Below are 25,132 nucleotides of genomic sequence, written 5' to 3'. Positions count from 1 at the left end.
TCTGGCCAATGCAGTTGGGGATGGTCCAGATAGTTGACTGGAGGCAAGATAACTAACAAAGTCGAGAGAGGGTGAAAGGCCCCTTCTGCCTGTATCAGAAGGCTGCTCCACCATGATGGGAGCTGAGAAGGAAGTCGACTGTGGGCTCCTCCTGTGCCTCTTGCTGCCTCAAACCAATAGATCTTCTATGTTCTTCAAAGTCATGTTGCACAGAGCTCTGCAAAGCCTTTTTGAACCTTTCTCTAGATAGATATAACCTACCTTAGAAGGAAACAATGGAACAAACCTGAAACGTGGACACCAAAGAACCAGTCCCCTGAGTTATGGGGATGTGGTGGAAATCCTGAGCGTGCATGGCAAGCACCAAAGTCCACACAGGCTTTGCATTCATGTTCCACCCATGTTTAGTAGACAGAGTCTTCTGATTCATGTATATCCTCCATTTAGGTTCTCGTTAAAATGCCTCTGTCCATTTGCTTCTCCTTCTGTCCTCGTTGTCCCCTGAGAATCTGGCTTTATCCATCAGTGTGATTTAAGTTCATTTCTTTGCCCTTTCATTTCTTTGCCCTGTCAAACATGCACTTTCTTTCCTTCTACCTGTTACCTTGCAAAGGTTAGAAACCTGAATGCCATCTCCGTGTCTTGTTTTGGTTTAATATTAAAAACACATTGCTGCAGAAGAAATGTCATGAAATGCCAACACTATAGGAATGAAGATGACCGTGCTTATCATGCCCAGTGGCCATCTGCTGCTGGAAGTGTTTGGATAGACAGTAGATCCCCATGGCAGAAAACTGCCCTCGCCAGCACCAGAGAGCAGTTTTAGCTGAAGGAGACCTTGTAGGCTTCGTGCCGTTGACATTTGGCCATGCAGTGTGGCTAGAGAAGCCAGGGCTCATTCTCAGATCATGTCTTCAGCCTGATGTTTTCGGGCTACTTGTTACTTATTCACCTGTGTCATTTAAAATGACTCAAGGTTGCTGATAACAGGAAGCTTAGAAGATTGGCTTCTGACCTTTAAGGCCCTTCGCAGTCTGGGACCCACATATCCAAAGGACCGCCTATCGCCCCAAGCTCCCCCTCTCCCCTGCACAGGGCTTTGTGCTCTGCAGGTAGTAACTTGTTGGTGATTCCTGGCTACCGAGAAGTTTGCCTAGCCTCAATTAGAATCATAGAGTTGGAAGGGGCCGTACAGGCCATCTAGTCCAACCCCCTGCTCAACGCAGGATTAGCCCTAAGCATCCTAAAGCATCCAAGAAAAGTGTGTATCCAACCTTTGCTTGAAGACTGCCAGTGAGGGGGAGCTCACCACCTCCTTAGGCAGCCTATTCCACTGCTGAACTACTCTGACCGTGATTTTTTTTTCCTTGCAGTTCAAATAGAATAGAATTATTATTATTATTATTATTATTATTATTATTATTATTATTATTATTATTATTATTATTATTATTATTATTAAAATTCTGGATAGGTCTAAAGATGTTCTTTTAAACAGAAGGTCAATAAGAGCCTCCTGTAAAGCTCCCTACTGTTATGAGGCCTGTTTCTCCATTCCAGCCAATGACCTGACCCTTTGTTGTCAGCTTGCAGTAGCCATGAAGGGAAAGGGTCAAGCCCCAGAAACCCCTTCAGCAGCTATATTTAATGTGGATCCCACCTGTGAGTGGACACTGCTGCATTACTCAGACAAGCTTCTTTCAATATTGTTATATTGAGCCATTCAGATGCTCAAAGTCCTGCGGGAGACCTGAAGGCAAAAGGCCCTGAACCACTTGAAGTGGCAGAGCAAACAGAAAAATGCTCTTCTGGGCAGGCTGTTGGCAGAGTTTGGATATGTCAAAGAACAGAGCAGCAGGCTGCTGGAATTAAATAGTTTTATTTGTGAAGGAAAACAACCATGTATACAAAGAGGAGAAAAAAATATAAGTAACTGTCAGGGCTGATAGACTAGCAACTAGACTTCTGGATTAATAGAAAGCTTTATTGCTTAGCAGATCAGAACACCTCGACATTCGTAGTCGAATCTAAACAATACACAAAAGGCAATCACTTTTACTGGTTCACTTTCCCGCCCAAAGCTTTAAATTTCCCAGAGAGCAAGTAGCCCCCTCCTGCAGGTGCCAGCCTGGGCTCGTGTCCAGGAAAGATAGGTCTTCTCGGCCTTGAGTGTTACACAGCTACCCTTCCCAGAGATAACACAGTCTAGCATAATTGTTACAAAAAACTAAATCACTACATAGACAGGTCAGGGTTGTTCCAGAGTCAGTGAAATAGACACACATTGATACAAGATGGAACCACTCAGGTCAAGCATAAATCATGGTAGTGATAACTGGGATCCTGACATTCCGCCCTTCTAAAAACATTTTCCCTTCAATCAACCACTGTCAGCCGGCCTGGGGCACAATGGAAATTTACTATGGAATTCCTTCACTAATTGCACATTCCCAGCTTCCACTCACTCACGGTCCCCCATAGGAAATTCTTTCCAGTCAACTAAATATTGGAGTTTAGCCGATGCCATCAAGAGTCCAATATTTGGTTCACTTCATAATGTGTGTCCCTGTCCACGAATACAGGGATAGGAGCAGCAGGATGAACATGTCTATAAGTTTTAGGTAAATTTGAGCCCCAACTTGCGGGAGGTCTGTTGGCAATGAAGATTCTTAGTAGACAAATACACCAAATCACCCACAGTCCAAGCAGGAGCAGCACACCTCTTTTTGTCAGCATGCTTTTTATAGTCCCGTTTCGCTTTCTCCAGATTGTTGACAATGAGACGCCATGCTGAGGCAATGTTAGCTGCCCATTTTTTAAAGTACACTCCTCTGAGGGCACCCAAGTGGGCACTGTGGTCAAGTCAGTTCCATGCACAACTTTATAAGGGGCCACCCCTGTAGATTAATGTTCTCCATTATTGTAGGCAAACTCCGCTAGGGGTAACAGGGCAGACCAATCTGACTGCTGATGGTTTATGAAGCAGTGCAAATACTGTTCCAGGATTTGGTTTACTCTCTCGGTCTGGCCATTAGTCTCAGGATAGTACCCTGATGTCAGAGCTTGTTCCACCCCGAGGAGACCCAAATGTTCCTGCCAGAACTTGGCAACATATTGCGAGCCTCTGTCCGAAAGGGCCCGATCCGGTAAACCATGCAGTTTGTACATGTGTTCCACGAATGGGGAAGCTAATCTATGAGCAGAGGGCAAACCTGCACAAGGGATGAAGTGAGCCTGTTTGGAAAAAGCGTCCACCACCACCCAGTTGACAGTTTCCCCATGACTAGGGGGCATGTCCATTATAAAGTCCGTGGTAATTTCTTTCCAAGGTGCGGAGGGAGTAGGCATTGGTTGCAAAAGTCCCTTTTTCTTGCCCCCCACCGGCTTTGAAGACAAACAAACTGGGCAACCTTGTACATATTTTTCCACATCAGAGGGCAAAGAGGGCCACCAATAATGCCTGCTAACCAGATGCAGAGTTTTCACAAAACCAAAATGTCCCGCAGCTTTTGAGTCATGGCAGAGTTTCAAAACGCCCTTTCTAGCAGCCGCAGGCACAAACAGCTTTCCCCCTTGCAAAACAAACCCTCCCTCTCTTGCACAAGTTCTCAAAGGCGGGCGAACTCAGGATCAGTGGTGACGTCCTTCTGAATCCCGCCCCCAGGGGAGGGAGCCCCTCGCTTGGCTTGGCTGCGTTTCACTGCTACCAGCCCCAATTGGGAAGGGCCAAAAACTGTATCCACCAATGGCTCCTTCTTGCACCCGTACTGTGGGAGGCGCGAAAGTGCATCAGCCAAAAAATTCATTTTGCCAGGAAAATGCTTTAGGGTAAGGTGACCAGATTGTCCCACTTTTGGAGGGACATCTGGGGGCACCTGGCAAATTATACTTACGTTGCAAGTAAAAAATATATATTACAATACTATTTTTGCGTTCTATGAAAAATTGTGTTGCTCCACATAGACCAAATTTTTAATCAAGACCCCCCCCCCCAGTCAATGGTGTCCCACTTTACCAATGTTAAAATCTGGTCACCTTACTTTAGGGTGAAGTTGAAACGGAAGAAAAACTCAGCCCAACGCATTTGTTTCGCTGAGAGGGTGCGGGGCTGTTTCAAAGCCTCCATAGTGGTCAATCCAAACTTCAAAAGGGACCACAGACCCCTCCAGCCAATGCCATCAGGTTGCCAAAGCTAGCTTTACTGCCACTGCCTCTTTTTCCCAAATTGCCCAATTTCTGTCAGGACCTGAAAATTTCTTGGAAATATAGGCTAGCAGATGCAAGCGGCCATCCTTCCCTTTCTGTAAAATCACCGCCCCCATTGCCACATCAGACAAATGTACTTGCACTGTAAACATTTTCTGGGGGTCTACATGAGCCAAAATTGATTCGGTTGTAAATAGTGCCTTGAGCATCTCAAATGCTGCTTGGAAGTCCCCTGTCCAATGTAATGGCACATTCGGCTTAGTCCCCTTCTTCCCCCCTGCCTTGGTTTTCAACAGGTCCGTGAGCAGCAACGCCACTTTTGCAAAGTTGGGGATGAACGTTCTATAAAAATTGGCAAACCCTAGGAAACTTTGCAACTGCTTGCATGTCTTGGGGGGTTCCCACGCCAACAAGTCCCTGACTTTGCCAGGGTCCATTTTTATGCCCAGAAACATGATACCCCAAAAAATCCATGCTCTGCTTACGAAATTCACATTTGGACAGTTTGGCATACCAATGGTTCACCCTAAGACTCTGTAAAACTTCCCTCACCAAAGTCACATGCTCCTTTAGATTTTCTGAATACAGTAAAATATCATCCAAGAAAACCAGGGCTCCTTTATACAATAAATCATGCATGACTTCATTAATCACATTCATGAACACTCCGGGTGCGCCGGCCAACCCGAACGGGTGCCCAAGGGAGTAGTAGAATCAGGCCGAGTCGGCGCGTCTCCACCGCTGGCCATGGTGTCTGCTCCCCTGCCTGGCTCGTCTTTCGGCTGGGGTTCAGGTTTTGGTTCCCACTCTTGGTCCGACATCTCGGTACGAGGAGGATGCTTGTGAGATTCGACTAACTGTCAGGGCTGACAGACTAGCAACTAGACTTCTGGATTAATAGAAAGCTTTATTGCTTAGCAGATCAGAACACCTTGATGTTCATAGTCAAATCTAATCAATACACAAAAGGCAATCACTCTTACTGGTTCACTTTCCCGCCCAAAGCTTTAAATTTCCCAGAGAGCAAGTAGCCCCCTCCTGCAGGTGCCAGCCTGGGCTCGTGTCCAGGAAAGATAGTTAGGTCTTCTCGGCCTTGAGTGCTACACAGCTACCCTTCCGAGAGATAACACAGTTTAGCATAATTGTTACAAAAAACTAAATCACTACAGAGACAGGTCAGGGTTGTTACAGTCAGTGAAACAGACACACATTGATACAAGATGGAACCACTCAGGTCAAGCATAAATCATGGCAGTGATCACAGGATCCTGACAGTAACTAGCTGTTGTTCTGATCAACTCCTGTACTGGAGGCAAGCAGGGAGAAAGTGGGCTCAAAGGAGCAGGATTGAGCCAATTAGGACCCTGGAGGAGAAGGTAATTTGAAAAGTATCAGGAAATTCCTGTTCTATTCATGTATTTATATTTAAATGTGTATACCGCCGCTCCCAGCAAGCTGGCTCACAGTGATTCACAACAAATGATATAAAACAGACATCCAATATAAAACCATATAACACATTCATAATAATCCTAAAAATAATCTCCAATTCTATAATAAAATAGCGGTACACAATCAACACAATTAATTTAGGCTTAAATTGAAGAAAGTAGGGAAAAGCACTAGGCCACTCAGGTATGAACTAAATCATATCCCTGACGAATATACCGTAGAGGTGACAAATAGATTTAAGACAGAGTGCCTGAAGAACTATGGACGGAGGTTCGTAACATAGTACAAGAGGTAGCAACTAAAACCATTCCAAAGAAAAAGAAATGCAAGAAAGCAAAATGACTGTCTGAGGAAGCTTTACAAATAGCTAAGGAGAGAAGAACGTCAGATCCATGAATCCATAGGAACCTGGAACGTCAGATCCATGAATCAAGGCAAGCTGGACGTGGTTAAACAAGAAATGAGAAGACTGAACATCGACATTTTAGGAATCAGTGAACTAAAATGGACAGGAATGGGTGAATTTAATTTAACAAACCGGTCAGTCCTAGAGGAGATCAGCCCTGACTGCTCTTTAGAAGGCCAGATCCTGAAGATGAAACTCATACTTTGGCCACCTCATGAGAAGGAAGGACTCCCTGGAGAAGAGCCTAATACTGGGAGCGATTGAGGGCAAAAGAAGAGGGGGATGACAGAGAATGAGGTGGCTGGATGGAGTCACTGAAGCAGTAGGTGCAAATTTAAATGGACTCCGGGGAATGGTAGAGGACAGGAAGGCCTGGAGGATCATTGTCCATGGGGTTGCGATGGGTCGGACACGACTTCGCACCTAACAACAACAACATTGAAATTGGTCCGGGTGACACTATAATTGGCAGTTTAAGGGTAGAATAAAGCAGGGGCAATCATCCAGCGGCTTCTGGCACAATCTAATACAATCTGCGCACAGGAACCAAGGGGGCCATGGGGGGAGACCCAATCTCATACCCCGGGGCTCCCACCTGGGCTCAACCGAATTTCTGGCAGAAGAGCTCCATTTTGCAGGCCCTGCAGAACTCAGAGAGTCCTGTCAGGGCCTACAGCTCATCCAGGAGCTCATTCTGCCAGGTAGGGGCCAGGCCCAAAAAGGCCCTGGACGTGGTTGAAGCCAGGCGTTCCTCCTGGGGGCCCGTGACCATTAGCAGATTCATACCTGCAGAGAGAAGAGCCCCGCAGTGGGCATAAGGAAGTAGGCGGTTCTGCTAAATCACCTCTCCTGTGGGGACCCTTGCAGGACACTCTTCATATTCTGCTTAATCATGCATATTGCAGGTCTAGCCATTTCGAACCATGATACCTCCTTGGTTTTTACAGGTCCTGGCCTGTCCAGAGCATCTCTGTCCCATGGAGTCTGTGTAAAGTTAATTCCGAGAGCAAATGAGCCATTTTACCAAATCTGTATTGTGAGCAATCTGTTCTGTTGCTGAGGGCTTCATTCCCAGGGCCATTCCGCACTCATCCAAAATAGCACAATGGTTACAAATTGAAATCGCTACAGTTTTGTCATTATGCACAACATCGTTGACAATCTGCCACACTCCTAAAACCGATCCGCAAAAAGCGCTTCGTTGTAGCGCTTTCAGGGAAATCCCAAAAAGTGGATTCACCTTCCGGAAAGCGCTACACTCTTGCAACCAATCAGCAACACTTGCGAAAAAGTTCTGTGTGTTACCATTGTTGCGGTTTCTGCAAAGTCCCACCCCTGGCTCTCTCCTCTGATCTTCCAGCGAAGCGATCACCATTTTTTTTTCTCCGAGCGAGCGGAGATAAACGCACCGGTGAGCCTTCGTTTACCCAGTGAGGCTTCCCTGGCTGCAGAGCTGTTTTAAGTCACTAAGCACAAAACAACACACAGCCCCGTTTGCTGGTTTATTTTCCCTTTATTTTTAACTGTATTTTCGGCCGAAAATCGTGCTCGTGCTGGGGGGGGGAGATTTTTTCGTTCACTCGGGGGGAGCGTGGCAACAATGAAACGGCAGCTCAAACACCACCTGCTACCTAGATGGGTCTCTCCGTTGCAACGAATCAATGCAGATTCGTTGCAACGTGTGTATGTGTGTGTGTGTGTTTAACTTCCTTAAAGGGAAAGGGGCTTTGGGGGATCATGATAACGGCTGCCCATTGGCTGCTTGACGGCCAGGGACGGGACGAGCTCAGCAATATCGCTTCCTGGCTAGCGATTTTTGCAGAGACCGGAAACCTGTGGGAAACGATAGAAACGCAACTGGATTCCACTACAAAGCCAGGTTTGCATAACGACGAATTCCACTATTTAAAATGGCATTTTTTCATCCCGCAACCAATTTGCCACATAGATCCTGGTGCGGAATGGCCTTCAGAGTTGCTAGAACCTTCACGCATGCAGAGCCACCTCATTCAGTCTATCTGGATCAAATAACTCTACTGAATGCAGACCACAGAGGCATTTCTTGCAGAGGGGGGAACTATCTTTTCAGTGGAGGAATCCAGAAATAAGGTTTCACCTTCATAGTTTCTGTGCTAAACCCACATGAGATGCCTGGTTGCCAACCCACCTGGGCGAAGAGATTTCTCAGGAGCTGTTAGGCTTCTGGAGTGCGCCCCCACCCCCACCCCCACCCGCTTTATCTCCAAGGATCCCTTTGCCACCCTAAGAGTCACATGTTGGAAGTGGGGAGCACCCCGACCCTCCATTCCTCCTTTGCTGCCCTGAGGACAACGTGTGCTTCTGGTTTCTGCTGCATGTGGCCTCCGTCTGGCGGAGGGGTTGGGATTTTGAAGTGTTTTTGATGTAAAATGTGGTTTTTAAGTGAATTGATGTTGCCCAACCTGAGCCTCACAGAAAGGCCAGTTTGGACAAATGAACACACAACTCATGGTGGGACTCCCCCACCCCAATTCCACCGGCCTGGCCTGCCCCAAGGAGAACCACTATGGGGATATCGCCAGCTGTCTGCCGGAGGGACGTCATTGCTTATTGTTTTATGGTTTTGCTAATTTTAATTGGCCTGTGTTTTAACAGTGCTGTGGATTTCCCTGAGATGGCTGTGCTGATGGGGCAGTCTAGAAATCAATCAATTAATGAGCTAGAAAAATAATTAGCATTTAAGTCCCATCAAGGAGGAAGGCGGAATATAAGTGTAACAAACAAATAATTAATAAAAAAAGATTTGTTTTATTTATTTAATTAGTAAATGAATACATGTCAAAAGATTTTGCTTTAAACACAGAATCTGGGTTACCTTGGTGAAATATTTCTGTTATTTCAAAAGCTGTATGGCCTTTGTGGTATGTGAAAATACAATAAAATAAAAGCAAATATCAATGTTTCTGCAGCTTCCATTAATGTATTAGTTGAAATATTTACTGCTGACTCAGGGCATTGCTGGCAACACGAGGACCATTGTTGCCCACTCATTATTTCCTCTCCTTTTCTTAGGTAAGCAGAAATACCTCTGCGCCAGCCGAAATGACTGCACCATCGATAAGTTCAGGAGGAAAAACTGCCCTTCCTGCCGCCTCCGGAAATGCTATGAAGCGGGGATGACCCTGGGAGGTAATAAATGTGCTTCTTTCAGCGAGCGGTTCCGCTGTGCCGGTGTCCGGCTGCCCTGAAATGCCTCAGCTGATGCAGAAGTGCTCTGTCCTTTGCAGCCTTCCTCGGCAGCTCAGGCGCTCCAGTGGGGTAGCCCCAGCAGTTGTCATCCTCTCACCCCTGAGGGCAGACCTGCAGGGAACGGTGAAGGTGGAAAGATCCAGTCTCACCCCTCCGCCCTGCCCCCCATCACCCCATTCCTCCTCCTCCTCCTCCTCCTCCTCCTCCTCCTCCTCCTCCTCCTCCTCCTCCTCCTCCCTCCCCCTGCCTCCCTTTGCTGGGTCGTCCTCCTGCTGCCCTTTCTCCCTCACCCCTGGTCTGATTTTATTCTTTGTCCTAAAACCATCTGTGGCCCCCACAGCTGTTTATTTGGCTTTTGAAAAACTTTAGAAATGCTTCTCTGATTGTTCTGCAAGCACTGGTGTTCCTTGGTGTTATCCCTGTACCTGGCCCCATTGGGTGTGGCTTGGCATGCGCTGCTTCCTTTTAGAAACTTGAATGCACTGACTGAAGGGACAGATTTGGGGCACAGTCTACAGAGGGCCAGTTTTGTCCAAATAAGTTCTTAGTTTTGAAGGCGGTCACAGGGAATAGCCATGGGCATACAGGCATTCTAAAAAGCTTCCACCTGAGTCGTCGTGGATACCCCAGTTCTTTGGCAGCCCCTCACAACTCTATGATTCTATGAAAGCCAGAGCAGGCCCTGCAAGTTATGGGCTCTTCCTATGTATCCAGCACCCCTTGCTCTACTACTAGCGCAGAAGGCCTCTGAGGCCGTGCAATGGATGGGGGAAATGCTGGGCTTTAGCTGAAGGAGCCCAGACACCGGAGCTCTTTGACGCACTCGTGGCCTCTAATGCTGCCGCTGAGGTTTGCGTTCCGTGTGCTGCGACTGCCAGCGGCCTGTGAAACAGCCGGGCAGAAGAACCGCGGGACGCAACGTTTTTTCCACAGGTAAATTTCGGTCCAGAAGCAGCACAGAGATTTGGAGCAGGAACTTTCAAGAATCAGAGCTCCCTCCGTCTGACATGGGGAGGAATGGAGATATCTGCATTGATGCTTGCCAACTCCTGCCTGGCCAACAGTGGGGGAGAAGGGGGATTAGGGTGGCCAGTTCTAGGTTGGGAAACTCCTGAGATTTGGAGCTGGCCCCTGCAGGGGATAAGGACTTCATTCTGGCTGAGGGCCACAGAGTCCCCCCTCCCAAGCAGCCCTTTTCTCCAGGAGAACTGCTCTCTGCAGTTCGGAAGTGAGCTGTCATTCCAGGGGATCCCCAGGCCCCACCTGGAGCCTGACATGTCACTACCTGCACCTGGGATCTGTCTTTGGCTCAGGCAATACACAGGAGCCAGCCGCCTGGCAGCCGGAGGAGGCTTCTGCCTCACCTCCCTGCTCCAGCTGTCATGGGGCTGTGCTGGCTAGGTAGAAAGTTGGGAGAGCCCTTGTCCCAGCAGCTCACCTGTTCACTCATCAACTGGGGAAATGAAGTTCTGGAAACTACATTTCCCGGCAGGGACTCCTAATCAGTGGCAGAACTGGGGAAGCGGGGGTGGGGGTGAAGCCAGAAACGTCTTTTCTTCTTCCTGGCCAGCATTCTACCTGGCCGCATGCCCACCGCTGCAGCCGCAGCTCAGTAAGTAAATTCAGGAACCCCTTGCCCCCCCAAGGGACTTGTTGGGGGGCTGCCCCAGCTTTCCCGGCTCCTCCCAGATGCCTGCAGTCAGCCCTGGACTAACCCAGCATCTCTGCTCATAGCCGCCCTTGCCCAATTGATACCAGGGGTGGCCACTTTAGCGCTACTAGACATCGGCCAGACCTTGTTTTGATTGCTTCCTGGCAAGAGAAAGGGTGGGGAGAGGCTGCAGTCCCAAATCATACCCACTTGGACGGAAAGGCAGCTTTGAGGCTGACCGGAACCCCCTCAGTCTGGCCGACGGCTCAAAAGAGCAGCATGGCATTTAATTGAAGTGCCTGTGGAGAGACTTTATACTCTCTCTTGGTACGGCTTTGCCCTACAGCAGTGGCTTCTGATTCCCCACAGGAAGAGAGCCTTAAAGATGTGTGTGTTTTTTTAAAAAAAGAAAGTTAATTAAGCAATTACACAATCAACCGAACAGAGGTGGCACTCCTGCGCGCTCTACCTGCCCCCATCGACCAAAAAATCCTTGGGGCAGGTACAGCACAGCTGGGGGAAAGCCACGTGGAAGAACAGAGCCGGGAAGGAACAGGAACGTCACGAGGAACAGCAGAGAAGCCAGGGCCTGCCTTCCCTTCCCCTGGCATCCTGGATTCCCTGCTAGGACATGCCTGGATCACTGAAGCTGCCAGGAAGAACAGCAGAGTGGGAAGGAGCCCATGGGAGACCCCTCTGTTTTCACAGCTCTCCTCACTCGGTGATTTCCCCAAAGAGACCGTGGTTGTTTATGCAGCAGGGATGCCAAGCCAGGAGCAGCCTCCAAAATCCCCTCAATAGGGCCACCTTAGGGTCTCGAGGGGCCATGGGCACACCCTCCCATCCTTTTCACAATACTAGGACCCCTGTTCACACCTCCCTCCTTGGCCCCACAAACCGCCACCTGCCCCTCAACGCTCAAAAGCACCCATGCTCAGAGCCACTTGCATGCCGGTTCGTCTTGCATTCTTATTAAAGGGGGATTAGACAGGTTTGTGTAGGAGAGGCCTATCAGCGGCTACCAGACATGGTAACTAAAAGGAACCTCCCTGCTCAGAGGCAGTAGCTTCTGGCTCCCGGTGCCAGGAGGCAGCATTAGGAGAAGGCCTCAGTACTCTATTGTTGGAACTCTAGGGCCCATTCCACACAGGTTTATTGTAATTGTAATCGCTACTAAAATGCAGTTATGCACAACGTCATACACAATCTGCCACACTCCTGAAACCGATCAGCAAAAAGCACTTCGTTGTAGCGCTTCCAGGGAAATCCCAAAAAGTGGATTCACCCTCTGGAAAGCGCTACACTCTTGCAACCAATCTGCAATACTAGCGAAAAAGTTCTATGCATTCCCATTGTTGCGGTTTCAGCAAAGTCCCTCCCTCTGGCTCTCTCCTCTGATCTTCCAGCGAAGCGATTGCCATTTTTTTTTCTCCGAGCGAGCGGAGATAAACGAACCGGCAAGCCTTCATTCACCCAGCGAGGCTTCTCCGGCTGCAGTCCCTTCACAGAGCTGCTTTAAAGCTCGCCTCTAGTCCCCAAGCACAACACAGCCCCGTTTGCAAGTTCCCTTTATTTCCGGCCAAAAATCATGCCCGTGCACGGAGGGGGGGGGATTTTTTTTTCACTCGGGGGAGCATGGCAACGATGAATCGCCAGCTCATACATGACCTGCCAGCTAGATGGGTCTCTCCGTTGCAACGAATCAACGCAGATGCGTTGCAACGTGTGTGTGTGTGTTTTTTTAACCCGTCTTAAAGGGAAAGGGGCTTTTCGGGAGCATGATAACAGCCGCCCATTGGCTGTTCGTTTGAGTGACGGCCAGGGGCGGGACAAAGCACAGGAAAAATTGCTTCCTGGCTAGCGATTTTTGGCGAGACCGGAAACCTGTGGGAAATGATAGAAACGCTACTGAATTCAACTACAAAGGCAGATATGCACAACGCCGAATTCCACTATTTTAAATTTCGGAATTGCTTACTGTAAACAATTGGCCACATTGATTCTTGTGTAGAATGGGCCTAGATAAACCAGGTAGCCCCTGTGTGAGGCAGGATGCTAGAATAGATGGCCCATGGGCCTGATCCAGCAGGGCTTAAGGGGAGCCCAAGAGCGTATGTGGCAGGGAATTCAGTTGCTGCAGCCATCCAGGGTCCCGTTTTCCCACTCCCACACCCGCCAGGAGCATAGGAGGCAGACTGCTTGCAAGCAAGTGGGCCAGGAAGGGGTCTGCAGGTGGGTAGCAGAAGTGGCGCCCAGTCATGGCACAGTCATGGTGCACTCAGGTACTAGACTGGCCCAGTGGTCCCAAGCGTTTTTGCACACTCCTCCCCTATGCAAGGAAGACCCAGGGTGGGGGGGCCACCCCCCACCCCCTCGCCATGTTTTCCTCTTAAGCCAAGTATAAAGGGCCTGGCAGGGGCGAGGGGGTGTGGGGTGGCAAGAGAGTCTGAATTCCTGGATTTGGGGGGATGGAACCTGGAAAAGGTGGGGGTTGGGAAGGAAGGGACCCCAACAGGATATAACATAGTTGCCAACTTTGGACTGTAAAATTACTGGAGGAGGGACTGGGGAGGTGAGGGATTTTGGGGACCATAATGCTATATTGTTCCAGAAAGCAATGATAATTCTGGGAGATCTCCAGGCCCCACCTGGAGACTGGCAACCACATTTCCAGCAAGACCTGCCTTTTCCTTCCAGTAATCGCACTTTCCCAGTCTGATAGCTCTTTAGAATCCAGAAGACTGACCCTCCGTTCCTGTTTCCATCCTCAGCCGTAATGAGGGCTTTGCGGAGGAGCAGTGCTTTCAAAGAGCTTCTTCCTTCAAAGGCTGGCAGCCTAAAGGGAGTTGTTCACCATTCTTGCCCCGGTTCCTCTCCTCTCTCTGACTCCCTGCCCTGTCCCCCTGCCCACCCGTGTCAGCCCTTTTCAGTTGCTAATTGGCTCACCTTCCTTTCCTTACTAAAGGAGAGCTGGAGGAGGGAGGTGAGCTTCCCCCATTAGCTGTAATTGAGGGGACCCCACTCATTTCTTAATTTGAGCAGGGGCTCCAAGCGGCACATGGACCATGCTCTGAAATGCGTTCCTTGTTCCTCCTTGTTCCACGCACTAAAGTCGCCTGCTTCGTCCCGCCCTCGCACCCGCCTCCCTCTCCCTTGTTCCCGGGGACGGGAATGAGACCGCCGCACTTTATGTGATCATGTCCTAGGATTTGGGGAAAGGGAGATAAGGGTTTCTTTCCATTCTCTTCACCCCTTGCACAATCATCATCCTGGGACGCAGTTGCAGGGATGCTGGGAGGGTTAGGGTTTTCCCTGGTGTGAGTTTTTGTCTCCCTGCACGTTAAGTGCAATGATATTGTGATATTGTGAAGCTAGGCCTCAGCTAAATCTCTGCCCACGCAAGCACTAGTCCAGTAGGGACCGGAGGCTCCAGGGAAGGACTCCCCATAGCCCTGCGTCCGCTCCTTGTCAGCTCAGCCCGAGGGCCAGAAGGCGGCCTCGATTGCCAGAGGCACAGCCGCGAGTGGAAGAGCATGTCCTGTAATTGCCTGGAATTAACCGATAAATGCATCCAAATTACCCAAATGCAGGCTCCTCTGAGGCCAGGACAAACAGCATTTGGAACACGCCTTTCCACGAGAGGGAACGGGGAGGTCGTGCCCCACTCCTCGCAGCTGCTCAGGCACCGGTTGTGGGGCTGGAGAGACGGCTCGGCTGATGCGCCTGCCAGGTCACTCTGTCCTCCTGCCGATCGCAGGCAGCTGCCGGTTAAAGCCGGAGTGCCTTCCGCAGGCTCTGCTCTGTCGGTCTGTCGGGGGGGGGGGGGAGTAGGTTTTTGCAGCACCTGAGGGATGAACCAATTTTTCGTGTCCAACATCTCTGTGGATTGGAGCATTCCTCCCGTGCTCTTCCTGCACTCTGTGGGCACTCTGGAGAAGGCATCTCGGGAACCAGAACATGGGCTTGGGTCTGCTTTGGTGGAGCTGGGGGTGAATCCGTCCCATGCTGCCAGAGCTATATGCAGGAGGCTGTGGGCTCGGGTGCAGATGCCGCAGCTCCCTGAAAGAGTCGAGAGACCACTTTTGTAGCCTCTGTTTCTCACCAATGAGAAGCCACAGAAGCTTACATGTCCTCCTGCCTCTTGTTTGCACAACAGCCCTGCATGGGATGTTAGGCTGAGGTGGTACAGCTGGCCCACAGTCACTCACTAGACATCCATGCCAGAAGTGGGGATTTGCTCATATATTATGTTGACTCCCCCCCTCCACAAAGGCCAGTGATGGGCCTGGAGGGGGTGGGAGGGGAAGGGACCCTTGTCCATACAAACCTGGCTTGCCAGATTAGAAGTCCTCACTCCTAAGCACTACACCAAGATCCTTATCATATTGGCCTCCAGCTTGGAAGATGCAAACAATAGCAGGAAAATCAATGCTGAGACCTGCAGGAGATAGATGATCTAAGTCAGACTTTCTCAGCCTTTTTTCCATAGATAAACCCCTGAAACATTCTTCAGGCTTTGAGACCCCCGGGAAGTAATGTCAGCAGGACCCACCTCCCTGCCATGCCCTGCAATCACATGTCACCAGAAGTGGCATCATCCAGACACTCCCAGTGGATGTGACGTCACCAGGCCACTCCCATAGCACAGGAAGGGACAGCTCAGAAATATTTTTCAGATGATTTGTGGACAGAACCGTAACTGCACTGTGGGCTGGCCACTAGTTGGCCCTCCTTCCCCAAAGCGCGCCTGCAGAAACAGGGCCAGGGGAGGCCCATGCCACTCGGTCACTCCTCCCCCAGCACCATAAACATAGTCAGAGCAGGCCTCTACCTCTCTGTTCCCACACCCCATTAAGTTGTGATGGGAGTACTTTCCTCTCCAGATTCCAGTCACTACCATGTGCAACAAGCTTCAGCCAGCAAGACTTTTTATGGTCAGGGTCCCTTGTACCCCTTCCAGACCCATCTTTGGCCTTTTGGCGATGGTGGTCATCATAATCATATATGGTCCTATCCCCCAATAAGTTTTTTAAAAATTACAAAATATATATTTAAAATGAATTTGCCCTCACCTAATCAGTCAAACCGCTTTGGGGCTGTTGCAAAACCCCAGGGTTTGTGAAACCCTTGTTGAGAAAGCCTGATCTAAGTAGTCTCTGTCCTGCACACCTCCTTGTACTGCTCTTCTTGTCGGTATCATCTTCTTGTGCCTTTCTGATGGCCAAAAGTGACAACTCCTCCAAGCACTGGGAAGCCACTGTGGTAGACGTGATTTCACACTCATATCCAACTGATGAGATTTGATGACTCACCAAATGGCAGTGGTCTTAAACGAGAATAAAATCCTAGAAGTTAGGTAGGAAGGTCCACCAATGGCTTTTAGTCATGACGGCAAAATGTGGCCTCCCTTTTCAGAGGAGTTGTGGGTTGTGGACTCTTTGGGACAAAGCCTGGCTAAATCTTTCCAGGACCACAGTTGGAGACAGATTACTGGGTTTTGTGTTAATATCCAAGGAAATTCAAAGTCAGAATTCAGATTCAACGTACCTTTAATCTCAGCATAAAAATAAAGGAAGTAATTCCCAACAAGGCAAATATGATTCATCGTCTATATTATAAGAGTAAAAAGCTTTACGCATAAAATAAGCTACAGCTGCTGAATGTAGGGAATCTTTACCATCTAGCAGATTACAAATTAATGTCAAGATTTTGTCCTCAGTAACTGAGTAAGATTTATCTCACAAGCGATTGAGTGATTAGGACAGTAGAGGAGGATATGAGTCGTTGGCTCAACTGAATTAGGTGGACAAGAGCAAAGTCATCATTGTAAGGAGTACGACTATATCTGCCTCTTGACCACACCGTTGGCAATAGATTTATCCAGCCCAACATAAAGCTATCTAAGCGATTTCACAAGACTACCAGTTGAATTCAGAATGCTCAGTTTCAAAAACCATGGAGAGCTTGAATTTTTTAAGCTTGAATTTTTTTACAATTTTCATTTGTTTGTGGGAACATGTCTTCTCTCATTTAAGCCATTTAGATAATTGCTAATGTGGTCTCATATAACCCTTGTTAATGTAGCCAATAATATTTCATTAAAAAAATCCTCCTGTTTTTCACTAAATAAAAATGTGCCTTGTGCTTAGAGTTCTTCCTTGAAAATGCAGGCTTTTTTGGTGTTAAAATTATGGGAAGAGTGTTTGCTTGTGATCGATAACTGGCCACGTTCACATCTTTTATGGGCCACATTAACAAAAAGATCAATATACCAAAGAACTGTTTTTCCACTTTAGTTCTGCCTCAAAAGGTGTCATATTTTCAAATATGGTTACTTGCCAAACAATTCCTGATTCATCATTTGTGGCAGCCCCAGATACTCATTTGCAGTCTGCTGCCGGGGGTCACAAGAGGGCCCCAGAGCCAAGCAGGTCCTCCCTGCTTGGGATCAAAAGGCACCTGGCAGCAGGTGCATCCAGGCTGCCCTCTGGGCTAAATGACAGCAGCTGAGAGCACCAAGGCCTGGCACAGAAGACGGCAGGAGGGCCTTGGGATTGGGTTGGCAAATGCCCAAACACAGGCTCATTTCACTGTGTAGGGATGCTAGATCCCCACTGGGGTTGGAGGAACCCCTGCTTGGCCTTGTGTCAAAACGTGGGGGGAATTCTCCCCAAAACAGCCGTTTTTCCAGCAGTCCATCCCACCCACTGGCCTCATCCTGGCCCGCCAAAAGCCTGCCTCTGTTGGACTGGTCTCCAGCAGGTCGATCCTGTTAGGCCTCTAAGACCTGACAAGTTCAAGGTTGCCAGGACCTTTCCTGTCTTAGAGGCAGGCGGTCAGTTCTGGGGGAGGAGATTCTATACTGCTCAGGAGGGCAGGAGGGGAAAGCAGGCTTCAAACACCACTGGCTGGAAGGTTTCTCTTTTTCCCCCAGCACTGAGTCAAGGGCCTGCTTCTTTAAAAAAAATAATAATTTTGTTTATTCTGCAATTTCTTGACTGCCCCTCTTGGCGTAGTCAACTTAGGGCAGTTTTCAACACACTTGAGTATAAAACCATACAATAGTTCCTAAAAACAGACCAACAAACCATCACAACTTAAACATAGTAATAGGCTGTTAAAACCAATTAAAACAATTTGCCCAGTTGCCGGCTAGTCTTAGCATCTCTCCTGCCACCTCTCTGCTTGCCCTGCACCATCTGTGGGGCTGAAGTGCTCTGCTGCCCATGCTCCCCATAGCTGCCCACCCCTGTGGCACCCAGAGGCCATGCTGCAGTGGCTGTGACTGCAGCACCCCCCAGCCCCACACGGTTGGGAAAGGGGGTCAGGAACTGAACATGGGCAGCAGGAGGGCTTGGAGAAGGTGGGAACCCCCTGGTGAGAGGAGTGGGAGGATGTTGGGGCTGGTGGTGGGCAGATGAGGGCCTCTGGACACTCTTTGCTCAGGGCCCATTGAAACTGGGAACCAGCCTGGCCGAAGGCCATTATAACTGGAAAGGCCGCTGGGACTGGTTGGAAAAGAGAGCCAATGCAGGGCCCAAAGGTGTAAGGAGGCCAAGGCCAGGCCTGGAACAGCAGGTCAAAGGGACCAAAGTGACTCCCCTGAGAATCTGACATGGATTCAGGCCAATAGAACTGCCCTTTGCCTGTTTCTGTTTTTCCCTCCAAAGCTAGAATGTTTTTTTGAATAATCTCACCTGTTTACTTAGCAAAATGTATCCACGTCAGGCAGAGCTGTGCTTTTTGCTGGACAGACTGACAAAATGAATGCTCTTGACAACTGTTTATATTTATTTATTTGTGGGTCACTCTGACCTGTTCTTTCTGGCCTGTTTGAGATTAGTTTCTAATGTTAGCTTAAAAGTTATTGTGAAAAGATATGCTGAGGATTAGAGTTCAGTCCCTTCCCTCGTGCCATGTGCCCTCCACCCCCTCACGTGACCCATGGAAGGGTGCAAGACTTTCAGGGCCACCAGACACTTGAAGCCGCTCTGTGGTGAACAGGCAGGCAGAATCCGGCTTACCGGACAGCCGGTGCAAAGGAGGGGCCGCCCACTCATTTTCCAGAAATTTCTTGGAGGAGGAGGAGGAGGAGGAGGAGGTCTTACATTAGACCTGAAATCTGTTGTATGACCAAGGAAAAAAAGAAATCTCTAATTCACCACTTATATCAAACCAATATAAGCAGCAGAATCAGTCAGCATCTGTTTGCTTGTTTGCTTGTTTGTTTGTTAGATTTTTATGCCAGGACGGTTTACATATAACGATGCGGGGGATACATGGAACGACCTAACATATAACATAGTCAAAATACATCAACAATAATTCACAGTGGTTTTGAACAATACAATTTCAATGGTCTTAATCAACAATATAATAGGAATGGTAACTGGAATGGCCAGCCACCTCTGGTCATATGACAAGCTTGCCTTAAAGGAGAAGCCCCTAATTTCTCTCAACTTCTGTCGGTCCTGGATTTTTCCTCCCTCCTCTGCCTTTTTCAATCCTCTCCCCCTCCCCTCCAAGAAAAGAAAGAGGCTCCCTGCTTGGCTCCTCTCCCCCCCCCCCTTCAAGAAAAGAAAGAAAGAGGCTTGGCTCCCCCCCCCCCTTCTGAACTACCCTAACCATGTGCAGAAAAGTTTCCTGTTTCAATGGGGGGGGGGGAGGAAGACCCGAGTTCAAAGCGATCTGAATTCAACAGGATTGACAATGGAATAAACAAACTAAGTGCAGACTCTGCCCCTGACTCAGGCCCAGAGTTAAGCACACCTCCTTCCTAATGCCTGCTCGTTTAACATAGGGTTAACTAATGAAAATGTGCAAGTTTTTCATAGTGTTACTTTAAATAACATTTGCTGCAGACCCCACTGTGCATGCAAATATATCTGAGTTGCAGCAACTTCTTGGTGAGGCATTTATGGGCATTACAACTTCAGGTCCACCTGAAGCATCACTGGCTGATTTCTTCTTCAGCTCAAACTGCTGTTAAAGGCAGAAGCGAAGCCTGCTTTTTACTGATCATTTGGCCATCCTGCACTGGAACAGCAGGTTAAAAAGCAGAATGCTAAAGAGGCTTTTAAAAGTGGGGGATTTTAGCATTAAAAAAGAGACATTTCTGCTTCCTTAAGAATTGGGAAGGGGAGGTTTTTTTCCACTGATTTCCCCTTTCTTCTTATTCAGTCCATTTAAACATTTTTAAATGTATAACTCTGGCTCCTGCAGTGCTGTTCTCATATAAAAACACTTTGCCAAATGCATACAGAGTCCGTGCAGCTGCTGTAACTTGTAGCGCCTCCGCTGCCTCCTAAAAAAATTGTCCCCCAACAAAAATAATTCAAGCTACCAGCCTGATGATGCGACACCAGGACCCAAAACCTAATGAATATGGAGAAATGACCCCCCGTCCCCCGTCCCCAGCAAAAGCCCGGATGGCATCATCTGTCATTTTCGCCCCCAGAATATCAGTCTCATCTCCATGGGATCATTGTTGTGTCTGTAAATCCACTTCCTCTTGCCCTCCTGACAAATGCTTCTGTTCTTGGAGAGACAAAGATGAGGCTGTCTGTTTTCATACAGGCTATATGTTTTAGGGTCGGTGTTGCCGGGAAACAGGTGCTGTTTTCTCCTGCTCCCCCATAGAATCAGTGTACCATAGAATCAGTGTGCCTGCTGGAGTTTCTCTGTCTTTCCTCCAGATTTTCTCAGACCTGCTGTGCTCCAAAGTTTGGGAAAGATGGCATTAATGTCTGGATGGATACTTTGTGGGTGGGAAAATCTAGCCATTTCCCCCGCTGGTGCCACAGCCGTTTCTTCCCCCTGCCACCAACGGGCTTAAAAAAAAAGTGGACTAGAATATTGTTGAGCAATATACTTGTCCATAAAACAAAATCAGAGTCCAGCCAGGCACCTTTAAGACCAACAAAGATTTATTCCAGGCGTGAGTTTTCGAGGGCAAGCACTCCTCCTCAGACTGATTTTCATGGCTTGGACCATCCGTGTGAGTTGAATATTTCCCAGAGGCCGTGACTTTGGCAAGGCAGCAGCTTCCAGCTCAGCCAGAGAGAAGCAGGGAGGGCAACACAAACCTGCCTGATACTGAATCAGCCCCTCCGGCCCATAAAGGTCAGCAGTATCTCCTACTCAGACAGGCAGCCGCTCTCCACGGTTGCAAGTGGAAGTCTTTTGCATCACATGCTACGGAAGAGAACCAGGCAATCCATTTCGCCTCGGGACAGTCTGGACAGGGGACATTCTGTGTGCCAAGCAGACTATCAGGCCGTGAGCTGCAGTCCCTCCCGGAGCCCTAAAAACAGGTGTTTACGCTGCCATCAGGGTACCGTTGCCTTACAGTCACCTGAGCAAGGGGCTGTCAGGGCAAGGGAGGAGCAGAGGTGGCTGGCCATGGCCTTCCTCTGCAGAGCCTTCCTTGGTGATCTCCCTTCCAAGTGCTGATCCTGTTTAACTTTTAAGGTCTGATAAATCTTGCTGCCTCCTTTCCTACCCTAGAAACAGGGAGGGCTGATTGATGGGAGGTAGCCATCAAAGGCGCTATCATCAGTTCAAGTTACATATCTAAATGGCAGCATCGTGCTTATATGCTGCCCTCATCCCAGCTGCCCTCCGTTTTGCTGCTTCCAAATGGGAGGCTGACTTCAAAGTACTTGATGATCAAGATGGACCCTGAGGCTGGGAATTCTGCCAGCTGTGCAGAACAGAGCAGCTCTTGTGCAAGGCCCAAATAAGCCACCATCTTAGATGAAGCCCCACCAAGGGCAGGTGGAAGTGGTCTTGTTTCCCCAAGATGGCCGCCAGACAGGGAGGCATTCACGGCAGCCATATCTCTACTGCAGAGGTATTAGCGCTATGCCTGGCATCGTACAGAGCTGGCCGATAAGGAGGTGCTGCTTAAAAGTCAAGAATGATCTTTCAGGCATCTGCCCACCCCAGCTCAGGGCACATTTTGTTTTCTGATTTAAAAAGCATTCAAAATGAGTAATGGCCTTCTCCCCTCTGGCAGAAGTGGCTGTCCTAACAGAACATTCCCGCTTTATGGCTCCAGTGCCCGCCTGCTTAATGGCTTTCAGTCTCATCTTACAGACTGCACTGCTGTTTGGTCTTGGATCGCCAATCTGGAGGTTTTTCAGATGCACACCATTCCTGACCGACCGTTCCTCTTGCCCAGGGCTCCTGGAGCCACATTTACTGTTTCCTCGGGCCAACTGACGGACAGGGCCTTGGTTCAGGAATGCTGTGAATATGTCCATCAGAGATGGCCTGCAGGTTTCGCCCTTCAGCGAGCAGAGGGGAGAGTTATCTATGAATTACAAGGTGGCCCCCTCCCCTCCCCTCCCCTCCCCTTTCAGTTCTAGCCACAACCCAAATGTCCCCATGTCTGTGTCACATAGGCAACCGTCTCCTGCTCGGCCACCCTTGTGAGGACAGAATTCTCCTCTGGGCCCTCGCCGTTTCTGTCAGGAAAAGTCCGCTCTCTCTCTCTCTGCCTCTCTTTCTCTTTAGGAAGCCAGGCCTGTGTACAAGGAAAGCGGAGTATCTGAGTATGGGAGAGTTGCGCCATCTAAGCTGGCAGGAGGGAGCATGCCAGAGCTCCGTATTTGTTCAGATTTCCACATGCCTGCCTGGCCCACTTGCCTCCTCAAATGCCCTCTCACGTTTCTCAAGTAAAAGCGTATGACGAAAGGCTCACAGGTCGGCCTTCCCCAGCTCCGTCCTGCACCAACTGCAGGGAAAGGAGGCTGTTTTTCATTTCATTTAGATCAATTTTAGAATCACCTCTGGTCCTCCATATGGGTTTGGGCTCTGATAAAATGCAACAGGCTAACCAAACGCTGATCCCTGTGGACAGATTGCTGTGAGGGAAGTGTCCACATGAGAGGGATCCCGTAGAACCACTGGGGACGTTGTCCTGCCTCGTGATTTAAGAAGCAGTCTGTCTGCAGCGCCATTTTGGGTAGCAGGTGATGACTCTGTGAAGTGGGCAAGGGTGAAGACAGGCGAAAGAAGGGCTGGTGGTCTGACTCTGTCCCATTCAGGCCAGCCACTCTGAAACCATCACTCATCTCCCCTGGAGAAGATGGCTGCTTGGGAGGGTGGACTCCATAACATTATGGTCCACGGAGGTTAGGGTTGCCAGCTCCTGTACCCAACCGGGAGACTTTGTGGGCGGATCCTGCAGGGGGCGGGGTTTGAGGAGATGCGGGACCTTCTGATGCCCACAGCCCTCTTTCTATATGGCCGTTTTCTCCAGGAAAACTGATCTCTGTTGCTTAGAGAGGAGCTGGAATTCTGGGGGGATCCCCAAGTTCCCCCTGGAGACTTTCATCCCTGAGGTCCGTCCCCACCCCAAATCCCACCCACTTCAAAGTCTCCAGGTATTTCCCAACTCAGCTGGCAACCCTAAAGTGAAGCAGGGTTAGAGGGGAGCCCTGAGGCGAGGAAGTGGCCATTGCTCCTCTTCTCCACGTGTTAAGAAATCGCCTTCTGAGCCCCTCTCCTCACTGGCTGGGGTCCTTTACACTGGAGGGGCCAGGGCTGAACCTGTCTGTCAAGGTCATGCCCCTGGGCCCCCCGTACAGAGCTCTAGTTTGAATCCTACACACCAGAACCTTAGATTTACATGACTAACGCTATGGCGAATGCCAGTTCTCCCTTTGTACATTTCTCTTAGAGGAGCCTGATCGTTCCCCCCTCTTAGCCCAAGCGGACTCTGTGTTCTAAAGCAGTGGTCCCCAACCTTTCTGAGGTTGGGGACCGGCAGGGCATTGGGGCGTGACCCGCGGCCCGCGCCCACACATCGGGCTGCGCCCGCGCGGGCGCGGCCCGGCCCTGATTCCCTCTCCCCGCCCTCCCGCAGTAAGAAGCTTCCTGGACCGCAAGCTTGCGGCCTGGGAAGTTTTTTACTGCGGGGGGGGCGGAGAGAGGGAGCTGCGGCCCAGCACCATGGCCTTCGCGGTCCGGCACCGGGCCGCAGCCCGCAGGTTGGGGACCACTGTTCTAAAGCTATGCAGACATTTTGAAGGATAGTTAATTGAAACCAGTGGTCAGCCTGTATTTGTCTTCAGGTTAACACAGCTTCTTATCCTTCTTATGCGCATTAAGAAGAAGAAGAAGAGTTGGTTCTTATATGCCGCTTTTCCCTGCCCGAAGGAGGCTCAAAGTGGCTTACAGTCGCCTTCCCTTTCCTCTCCCCACAACAGACACCCTGTGGGGTGGGTGAGGCTGAGAGAGCCCTGATATCACTGCCCGGTCAGAACAGTTTTATCAGTGCCGTGGCGAGCCCAAGGTCACCCAGCTGGCTGCATGTGGGGGAGTGCAGAATTGAACCTGGCATGCCAGATTAGAAGTCCACACTCCTAACCACTACACCAAACTGTTTGGTCTGAAAGGCGATTCTCTCTTTGATGAGAGGGATGACCCACGGGCACAGGAAAGGCATCTTTTCTCATGGTAAGCAAAGTTGCAGGTCCAAATGAGGATCACCTTCCTTCCTCCCTCTGTCATTCCTTCTTTCCTTCCTCCCTCCCTCCCATCCTTTCTTCTCCCTTTCCCCCACCCTCCCTCCCTTCCCTCTTCCCTTCCCTTCCTCCCTCCCTCCCATCCGTCCTTCTTTCCTTCCATCCCTTCCTTCCTTTCTCCCGCCCTCCCTTCCCTCTTCCCTTCCCTTCCTTCCTCCCTCCCTCCCATCCGTCCTTCTTTCCTTCCTTCCATCCCTCCCTTCCTTTCTCCCGCCCTCCCTTCCCTCTTTCTTTCCTCCCTCTTCTTCTCTTGCTCACCCCGGCCTGCCTTCTCTCTCCTACTGCCCCTCCTTCCCTGGTGGCCACCAACCTTTCTCAAGCCCTGTCCCCTGGCAACAGATTCCACCAGCTGCCCTCTTCTTGCCAATCATGGCAAAGTTTATTGGGGCTGCTAGGCAACACCAAAATGGCGACTGAGATCTCTCTCTCTCTGTTGGTTTGTGATCTGTAATCTTGGATCTCCCAAGATCTTCGAAAACCCGTTTCTTATGTGGCACAAGATTAGAGACATGTCCTTTTGCTATCTGATCCTGGTGGCATACCACAGGTCCATCTGGGCATGCCTTGGACAACAGACATGTGTGTTGTCTTCTATATGCTATTGTTATGTCTGGTTGGGCAGACCCGGGTCTTCACCACAGAACCTCAGAAGCTGCT

At 49.5% G+C, this 25,132-nt stretch overlaps 1 protein-coding gene across 1 annotated transcript in view; it reads left to right on the top strand.

Moving 5' to 3' along the window:
- Positions 1 to 25,132, top strand: part of AR (androgen receptor) — a 206,602-nt gene that overhangs the window by 132,246 nt on the left and 49,224 nt on the right. The window contains exon 3 of the mRNA XM_077308518.1: positions 9,116 to 9,232. Within this exon, the coding sequence (XP_077164633.1) occupies positions 9,116 to 9,232 (117 nt within the window). The remainder of the gene's footprint in view (positions 1 to 9,115; positions 9,233 to 25,132) is intronic.

This window comes from Paroedura picta, chromosome 13, assembly GCF_049243985.1.
Source record: "Paroedura picta isolate Pp20150507F chromosome 13, Ppicta_v3.0, whole genome shotgun sequence".
Classification (NCBI taxonomy): domain Eukaryota; kingdom Metazoa; phylum Chordata; class Lepidosauria; order Squamata; family Gekkonidae; genus Paroedura; species Paroedura picta.
The sequence above is the reverse complement of the archived record's forward strand: the minus strand, read 5'-3'. Positions and strand labels throughout refer to the sequence as shown.